This window comes from Typha latifolia, chromosome 1 (assembly GCF_019914945.1).
Source record: "Typha latifolia isolate L0001 chromosome 1, TyphaL0001v2, whole genome shotgun sequence".
Taxonomy (NCBI): Eukaryota; Viridiplantae; Streptophyta; class Magnoliopsida; order Poales; family Typhaceae; genus Typha; species Typha latifolia.
Window position 1 is genome coordinate 10,770,327 of NC_133086.1, and position 10,478 is coordinate 10,780,804.

At 35.4% G+C, this 10,478-nt stretch overlaps 1 protein-coding gene across 1 annotated transcript; it reads right to left on the minus strand.

The window, feature by feature from the left end:
• Positions 1–1,498: 1,498 nt before the first annotated feature.
• LOC140800207 (peroxidase 45-like) lies at positions 1,499–2,783 on the minus strand. The gene is made up of 4 exons (XM_073154881.1): positions 2,568–2,783; positions 2,283–2,480; positions 2,017–2,176; positions 1,499–1,905 (listed from the first exon to the last, which is right to left on the minus strand). The coding sequence occupies exons 1-4, from the start codon at positions 2,781–2,783 to the stop codon at positions 1,499–1,501; spliced, it is 981 nt and encodes a 326-aa protein (XP_073010982.1).
• Between the last annotated feature and the right edge of the window lie 7,695 nt (positions 2,784–10,478).

The following is a 10,478-nucleotide window of genomic DNA, read 5'->3' on the forward strand; positions in this document are numbered from 1 at the left end:
TCCGTGGATGGAGGCATGAGATACTAAATCATGGTGGATGGTGTTGGACCTGTGTTAATGGGGTGGCACCAGTGAATAAGTGGTGGTGGAAGGGTTATGCGTGATGGAAGGGTTAGGGCAAGTGTTGGATAGATTCGAAGAAGGGGGAGGAGAGGGTCGCCCCTAAGGGACTAGGGTGGTTGGCCAGTCGAGGGAGATTAGAAGCGCTGTCGCCAGGGATCGAGAGAACGTGAGCGAAGAAGACGAAGGAGACAAGACAAAAATTCAATTAATTAATAATGACTCCATGGTTGCCATCCACACCTTTAGAGGCTAATCAACAATTCAAAATTAACCCTAAATAGTGCATTTTCGCCGACCGCGTTCGAACGCGCCCGATCACGTTCAAACGCACTTATTTCTCACTTCTCTAGATTTGCGAATGCGATGCAGGCGTTCGTAGGCGCGTTCGAACGCACAATTTACACTTTATGGATGTGTGAACATGATGCAGGCGTTCACAACCGCGTTCAAACTTATTCCCGCGTTTGAACGCGACATACAAAAAACTTATTTTTTTAAGAATTAAATACTAAAACAAGAGACAAAGACACCCCTAAAGTGTATTCATGCTCGAGACAACATCGGTGAATTCTGAATCTTATCAGTAGACATATATATTACATTACCTATATTTTGTGACATTAAATTTGAAATTTTCTTGATCATACTCAATCATGGTTATGCAAACAATTCGATTGCACAACTCTGATCTTACGGAAAAGGAAAAGTTAAACCATATTTTCTTATCATCCTCTCACTTTTAACTAGCTCTTAAGCTCTGTATCAAAAAGTTGATAAGGAAAATATGCGCTTATTAGCATTCTTTCCTCTAAATAGAGTTATTTGTTTATAGATTGAGCAAGTCAGCCACCAATTCAAGCTGACCCAAACTATGAGGATCGATAGAGATACGAGCAAGTCACATAAAAATATAGTTACTATATATATATATATTAAATTTATGTAACTGAGCGTGAGGGAGTCCATTTGTACTCAGGCTTGGCTCAAAATCACTTTTGAGCTTGAATTTGGTGCTCGATCGCTCATTTAATGATCACTCATTTCCATTCAAATTGATCCTTAGTCTGCTCATTTATTTTGACAGCCGTAAGATAATAAGTTTGGGAGATAAATAACTTGTGAAGAATCCTACCATTGGCCATTTCTTTTATCTTCTTTAGAAAACAGCTTTTCTGATCGATCTCATCAACCGATGTGGAAATACGGAACATCAATAAGGACTAGTATTCAAGAACCTAATGATCTTATTTCATTTAATGAAATACCAATATTCACCTCGAAAGAAGAAAAAAATTTCAAAAGCTTATTCAGATTCAACACTTGAACAACAAACACTGCAATCCAAAGGAGAAGGAATGAAAGAAAAGGAGAGCAAACCAGTCGAAAATGAAACAACATTTGCTTATTCTCTTGCTACAGTATCTGCTAATCGAATCTAGTTTGGGAATCTACAATCCCGTCGGATCTCTCCATTCGCAGCTGTTTTCACCCCGATCCTCCCAAGTTTACCCATGGCGGTTGTAAATGCGTTGAAGAAAGCTTGCTGGTTCCCGGCAAACAAGTTGACGGTGTTGCGCGATCGTGGATCAGTAAACAGGACTTGATCGGAGGCAAGTAGCCCCATGCCTCGCTGGAGATTCTGGAAGTAAGCATTGTCAAACCTGGCCGGAGTAGTTCCATCCAAGAAGGCAAATGCAGCGGGGCTAAAAACTCTCGGGCATGTCCGTTGTAGTTGGAAGACGAATCCAGGATTCATGGAGGGATCTGTTGGTCTGTTTGGTGCGTAATTGTAAAGCCTATCAATGAAACTAGGACAACCAGCGGCACCGATAGTATGAGCCCCTGATCATGCATGGATCAATATGTTAGCAATAATTCCTACCTTTTAATGTTTATGTAGATGTACATCAACATATATTTGGAGTGTAACACAAATGTGCTGAAAATTTTTACCAGATAGAGCAATCATGTCGGTCTGTGTTAGACCAAAGGCACCAAACATAGCATTAAGTCGATCCAAATTGGCGTCAACGTGAGGGAGAACAACACTGGATCTCGTGGATATCCTACCGTCGTACCTTCCAAGCTCGACAGGATAGAATGGTCCTCCACTCTGCGACAAGTGTTCCACAGGTGTATCAAATATCAACAATCGGACGTAGGAGCTAGCTCGTCAAACAGATAAGTCTTAATAACTTTTTGAGTCTTTTGATCGTTACCAGGACAACTGCATCTCTAGCTGCAATGGCAATGATATCGGCACAAGACACCTTGTTCCTGCACTGGGGATTACTGTCAACAGCGGCCTTAGCTGCCAAAATTACATCAAACCCTTCTGGTTTCAGCGTCATATCTTCCGGGCTGCGCCACTCGTCGTCTGCATTTGGCGAGATGATCATCACCGACGCGTCGCAGCCCTGCATGCATGTCATAATCATCTCTCTGTCCTTATATGATTGATAACCGTAAATAAACAGCTGAAACAAAAAGGAAATTTCACGTACCCTGACGAAGCAATCATGGAACAAGAGTCTCAGGGCAGCAGGTGCGGCGATGGGAGTCTGTTGCATCTTCCGAATGACGGCTCCACGGACTACGGACTCTACATTGGGACAGATGTTGGCGTAGTAGTTCTGCCTCAGCTGTGCAGTAGCTGTGGGTGGTGAGATGACGAGAGAAAGAAGAAGCAAGGAGAGAAGGGAGACATGGAAGTTATACATAGCAAGCTAGTTTGGTTTGTTGCTCTGGAGCTGAATAGCTTTCCTGTAGTTTGAGTGATGAGATTAAGATAGCTGTGTTTTAGTTTATATAGAGCTCAAATGATGCTACAGGGATGTAGAGGTCTAGCAGTTCAGATTTATCAATACTCAAAATATTGTTTAACTAGCTTGTGGCTCGAGTGATAGGAGTGTGCTGCACGACCATCACAGCTCATACCTAATAAGCTATTCTTTAGAATATACTAAAATAAATTAATTTTCTTAATCATTTAGAAGATTGCCATTAATAATTCTCGGGTTTATAGTAATTGGAATCCAAGCTAGCCGATTGATATGAATAACTTGGTATCCCCTTAGTCTCCCTTTGATTGACTCAAACGTAAACAAACTTGGTCTTATCGGGTTCCACTAGGTTTGGTTTGTTCACCGCATTGAGTTGACTTACATGGTTATAATTAATTTAACATGCACAGCTAGCATTCCTCTCTCTGTCTCCTATGACGTTGATCGATTTTCACTGCTGGTTGTAGGAATTTCCGAAATTGAGTAACTTGTCACCTTTTGATCCAACGTACGTAGCATATAGATTGTAATTAATTCTTAGGATAATAAATAGGAAATCAGACCCATTAGTTTGATTATATTATGCAATTAGTAGGTTCTAAATTTGCAATTAAAGGATTTAAGAGAGTTTTAGCTAGAAACCTCCATGAGTTCATTAAAAAAACCGTTGACAATTGATTTATATTAGGTAGGCAGAACCTAAGAACAATGTGGCGATCAGTTCGATCCATATAGCATAAAAATGTAACCAAATTCTAAGCCACCATCTAAAGCACACGGTATGACGAATTTTATATAATAATAATAGATAGATATGTACTTGAACTATGATAAAGATAAAGTTAAAATTCGAAGTTTATGCGGAGCATCTAGTACTAATAAACAAACCTATCATTTATTCATGCAATATTATTTAATTTTCTTGGATCTCTTCAACCTTAAGTTTTTGACTGTGAAGGATTTCATTAACTATGTTTATTCAATTCAATTAATTATGTGTCACCTACAAATAATTGGATGCTAGAGCATTGAGGAGTCATGTGAAAATCTCCACTGAATTAATTCGACTGGATAAAAAATCGAGTTGACTACAACAAACTGGTCGAGTACTCAAAAATCAAACCAAGGAACTCAGCTAGTCATGAACATTGATGTATTTTTATACCACATTAGTATTTACACCCTTGGTGTCTTTGTTATCAAGGTAAATAATTCTTTTATGCTTTATATTTATTTAACTTTAGTACTCGAGCTTCCTATCAACGAAGGAGGTTGCTGCTCACTAGAGGTTTCTCGAATATTTATATTATCTAGTTCTCATAATCAAGGCTCATTCTCGGTACAATTTTCAGCTCGACTGTGAGCCGAGTTGAGAATTCAAATTTTTATAAACTGTGATAGAGCATGCAGGTGATAGAAAAGCAAAATTAGAGAGACTATTGCAAAATAAAAATGATATTTTGACACTAGGGTTGTTGATAATAATGATAAGGTTGTGACTATAACAAGGATAAAGCTGATAATTATGGTTAATTATGATGACGGTGATGGTGTTATCTATTTTATTCATACATGTTCTGGAAGAATTTTGTTGGCTGTTGCTCTTTAGATCATTATCCAGATTTTTTTACAGTGCTATTTTTCAGCCAAAATCTTCTTTCGTTCAAGATTATGTGTTGCTCGCTATATATGTGCTACAAGAGAAGCCTGACTCCACTTTTATTTACAATTAATTTATCAACAAACTCAAAAATTTCCTCTCCATTATTTATCATAAAATTGAAGAACGTCTACAAATATTGAGAAAACAATTGTTAACCTAGGAAAATAAATATAAGGAGAGAAAAGGTTCGAAATAAATCCGAATTCTTAGCAGTTTACCACTAGCTTAAAGAACGATAGTGGGAGAAGCAAAGAAGAGAGTTAGTCAAATGTGAATAAAAAAGTAATTATAAAGTAACAACACCCAAAGATTATATATTAGGAGCAGATTTTGAGTCCTCTCTCCTAATAAATAATATAAACATCATCAATAGATTAATGATTGTCAAGTAAAAAGAGCAATAATTTTCGAAAGATTATTTAAAACTCGCATCTAATTAAAATGAAGATCTTCTTCTAGTTAACAGTTGATAACAAAATAAGTCGTCGATATTATGACAAACGATATATTTGGAACTAGTCTTTATTTCTTGTTATTTAGGGTGGTATACCGAAGCTGTTTTCCTTATCGTATATCAGTGATTCTAAATAGGTTTCTTTGATTGATCTCTTTCCTTATTCTACCACCCACTTGGATTAAGGAACGTGAAAAACAGATAATATTGGCAGAGAGTATTAATAGAAATCTTTTTGCAGATAACGTTCATTAGGTTGTCCGTTTGACTTTGTGCAGAAGGAAACGTCTTCATACTTACGTTGTTTCTAAAGTATTGTAGTGCAGAAGAAGAGATACACCCAACATTATTTAATATGCCATCACATCTGGCCTTGAGATGTGCTTAATTTTTATAGCATTCTATCAGTGGCCACATGGCCATGAGGCTCCTTCTTCTGCATGCAAGTAAAGTGTTGCTTCTACAATTATATAATTGCAACTAAAAGTGATATAGGACAAGTTGAAACTTTTGACTAGACTATTTACCAGAAATAGACCACCTCTCTACTGAAATATCAAAATAGATCTATTTCACACTAAGTTTAAAAGAAAATCATTGAACAACTAAGCATTTTACTAGGTTAAATGTTTTTATGTAAAAGTAAGATGCTGATCTATTTAGCATTTTATGTATTACCATTTTAACTTAAGAAAATTAAACACTAACTTAAACTGCCATGTTAAATGCTGACAAATACTTAAGCATTTGTTAGTAAAACTAAAACACTAATATATGCTGGGTTGAACAAATGAAAATGTTGAACATATAAGTGCTTCATTTGAATAATAAACATTTACATCAAAACATTTTAAGTTCATAAACATGTATCAACTTGCCCAGTACATCAAATCAAATATGCCGTGGTTTTTTTCTTTTGTTTTCGTCTTATACAATCTTAGGTCATGAGAAGTAGATGGCTCGTATGTAAGCCAAGAAGTAAGTATGTTTACATCTGCTCACTGTTCCTCTATAATCATAACCTTTATAGCCTGCTCTATAGTAGATGTATCCTACTCTGTTGTAGATATAGCTTGCTTTGTAGTATATGTAGCCTGCTATATCATAGAAGTAGCTATAACTATCTCTATCTCACTCTCACTCTCCCTCTCCCTTTACCTCTACCTTTACCTCTACCTTTACCTAAAGAAACTTGATAGGTTCAGGAATAATTACAATGGAATAATCTGAAGATCAACCCAAATTCTTCTTAGGGCAGAACTTTCAAGGAGATCTGCGGGAGATCTAACCATCCAATAGATCTATAACTTAGAAGATTGTTCCTCTTGAAGTAAGGAATCCAATGCAATTGAGATCATGTCGATCGGATTTGTAGATCAAACGTTATGGGAAAAATACTAACCATGGGTTAGAAGGTGGCATGAGGAACGTGGATAATAGAATAGGGAAAACATTGATTGGGTTTTGTGGAAGATGGTGGCTATGGTAGCAGGATAGAGCATTAAGCTAAACGAAAGAGGAGAGAGTGGACTGATCCTTGAGAGGGAAGAGGGCACGGTCAGATTGAGAGAGGAAGAAAACGACATCCGAGATTGAATGTCGTTGGAGGAAAGAGAGAGAGAGAGAGAGAGAGAGAGAGAGAGAGAGAGAGAATTGGGAAGGATAACTCTAATATTTCATCAATAATCCTCAATTAGGTTACCTTCCACATATTTAGAGGCTAACCTATTAATAAAATAATTAAAAGATAATCCTAAGATAATTAAAAGATAACCTTAAGATAATATAGTTCGCCGATTGCCTTCGAACGTAATCGAACGCGTTCAAACACAGATTTCACGTTCTCTGTCGTTGCAAATGTGTGCAAGTGTTCGAACGCGTTCGAACGCACTAAACATATTCTCTATTTTTGCGAACGTATGCAAGTGTTCAATAATCGCATTCCAACGTAGGAAGTCACGTTTAAACGCAATTGCCAAAAATCCTATTCTTCCAAAACAAAAACTACTTCTAAAACAAAAAATAAAGTCATAACTAGCTGAATCGTAACAAAACTAGTGATGGTTGATGTTCTGTAGGAGGTAATACAAGAGCTAACACTAGCTTATGCACTCTAGGAGCAGGAACATGTAAACATCGCTACTCATCAACAATCTATAATGCACTAATACACTAATGCACATGTCTGTAATCGCACTTATCGCTTAACCACCACTACTACTCCTTGCGGCAAGTGCATTAGAGCATCGACGATGAAATTTTGAAAAATTGTAAACCTAAACCAAATATTTAGTAGTTAATATTTTTTACAAAACATTTGAGAATATAAAAGGATAGGAACATAAAATAGTTTAGGGTTTAATACATTTTACCCTCCTTATACTTATGCCTAAAATTATTTTACCTCCTTATACTTAAAAAAGTCTCAAACTAGTTCTCGTATTTACGATTAAATTAAAACTGTTAGTTTTATTCCATCCAAATTAACGGAGTGCGCTCAAAAATTTTCAAAATTGAATAAAGGGCTGAGTTACCTCCATTTTTAATTTTTATGGATAAAAATATCCTTCTCCTTATATATAAGCATTTCTTCTCATCAAAAAATATTTACATGTTTTTCTCTTACTTTCTAGATTGTGCTAATTATAGTAAATTTTATTAAAGCTAGGTTTTTATAAAATTTAATAGTTATTCACATCAAGTAACACAACAAATATAAATTAAAAAAATTAGATAAAAAAATCCATCTATTTTGACTAATAAACATGAAGGGGCATTTTAATCATTCATATGCACTGCATTGACTTTGATAGAAAAACTGACAGTTTCACTTTAGTCGTAAGTACCGAAATTAGTTTGAGGCTTTTTGAAGTACAAGAGGTAAAGTGATTCTAGGTATTAGTATAGAGCGGTAAAATGTATTTAACCCAATATTTTAATTTATACTATTTATATTACAACCTCAATAGGTGTGCGAGAGAAAAAAACCATGTATGAATCACAATAGCTCATCGCTTCAACCACTAGCAGAGAATCCACTAACCTAGTTCCACGTTACTCCCATATAGCAATATACTCTCTTTTATGAGCCTGGCAATAAAAATGCTCTCACCATGCTTATCGGTAGAGTGGAACTTATCTTCTCTATTACAAGGAGTAGGGATTTTGTAACAACCTAGCTGTAAAAAAAAAAGAAAAATTGTTGGGCACGACATGGCCGGTCTCGTGTATATGTAGTCGGCTCACATGGGGTTTGCCACACAGCCCACCACCACCACCGCCACAACCAACCAACTGCCGCAGCCACCTCTCCCACCACCTCTCTCTTTTTTTCCTCTCTCCTCTCTCTCTCTTTCAATCTCCCTCTCTCACTCTCCTCTCTCAAACTGTCTATCTTTCTTTATCACTCTTATCGACGTTGGCCTACAGCCACAGCCACCGTCGCGCCGTCGCTACCAAGGTGAGCTCTCTCTTCTTCCCTTCCTCTCTCTCGGGTTTGCTAGCTCCTCTTCCTGTCTCCTCTCTCTCTCTCTCTCTCTCTCTCTCTCTCTCTCTCACTCTTGGCTTAGTCGGACTCGAGCCGCTGTCTAGCTAATAGCGGTCGAGCCCCTCCCCATTGGCTCGGCTCCTCCCTTTCCTTCCCATATGTTTCTTCTCTTCTCTTCTTCTTCTTCTTCTTCTTTCTTTCTCTTTCTTTTTTTTCTTGTTCCTTTCTTCTTCTCCCTCCATGGTTCCTCTCTCCTAGCTGCAATAGTGCTGGGCTTGTTCCAGCACTGTGACAATGGGTTCCTTTTTCTTTCTTTTTCCTTTTAATTAAGTATCTTATGTTAGTTAATTTAATTAGGCAGTTAATTATGTTTATATATATATATATCCATTGATATAATTATTAGCTAATTATAATTAGTATAATTAATAATTAATTATATTATAAACACCTAAATATACCTATTACTTACATATAATATTACTTGCATAGAATAGATTAATACTTGGCTTCATTAATTATAGTCATGAGATTTATAAATATGCCCTACTATTCATTATATATATAGCCAGTATGTAATTCTATCGATTTATTTATACTATTTTGTATAGAATTAGATAATAGGCTTATTTATTTATTTCTTATGTTATATAATTAAGTAAAGACTATGTAGTTTCTAATTAGTTAAGAAACAGTAAGAATCATAAATTAGTTATAATTACAATTTTGTCTACACTTATATTTTTATTTATAATTAGACATATTTAGCCTTTTATTTTATAACTACATATTCAAACTCTTTTCATGAAAATACAAGAGTAACCCTTTTTAATCTTATTTCATCACTAGCATTTTTATAATAATAATAAATTTATAACATTAAAAGTTTATCTCCATAATGTAAATCTAACTAGTTAATAAAGATAAATAGTAACTCTAAACCCTAATAAACCATCATATTTTAGACAAACGGATTCTAATTAGATAAACAACTAATTTTATCATTAGACATCTAATTTGAGCATATTTTATCATTCATTTGAGTATGCTAATCCTGAATATGAATATATTGTCGATATATAGAGATGATTATAGATTACTATATTATTATGACTTTATGTCGAGATGATCTCTAGCATGGGTATGTATCTGATAGATTGGCGTGGGTATGCATATGATAGATGTATTATTTGAGATGATATTGCATTGACTCCTCTTTCACCTAAATTCTTAATATGTATTGACTTGTTATAGTACTATATATATGCACGTGATCTATCATATAGAAGAAAAATCATAAAATCTGATTAATACGATAGTTTATAGAAAGCATAAGGGTACCCGTGTAGGCGTGAGAGTTAGGACGCGCTTGGTGGATGATTGATCACTTGATATATTCGCGATCCTATGGCTTTACATCTAAGGTCATTAGTCTGTATGCACAACAGACATTCGAATACATACCGTTCTCTAGAGTATATTTGGCGAATTATCCTTACATAGTTTCTATCAGTTAGAAGGGTGCTAGGTCTAGATGGATGATGATATTCTTTGCGAATGGTAGGGTATGATTATGATTAAGATACCCTTTGTGGATGGCAATGTATTCTCTGAGCCTTCAGGTTGGATTATAGGATCGAGTACCAATTGTTGACTGTGCACTGTAGTCTAATATGATAATATTATTTAGAGTTGATATTGATGATTAAGATATTAAGAAATGCATATAATTTTATTATTATTTGATATACCTAATTCTTGAGTGGTCATCATGCATCATATATGTTGCATTTAATATCATAGTATGATCATGATCGATATAAATGTAGCATATTTGAGAGAGTTATGATGATGGTATGACATTGAGACTTATTTAGAATTATATACTTGATCAGTTATGACATAATATCTATCATACATTTATATATTATTGAGGATACATTTATATACTCATTCATGACATGATGCTCCATTCTGATTTATATTATCTAGTATATAATTTACTCTTTGTTTAGCATCACTAATTCG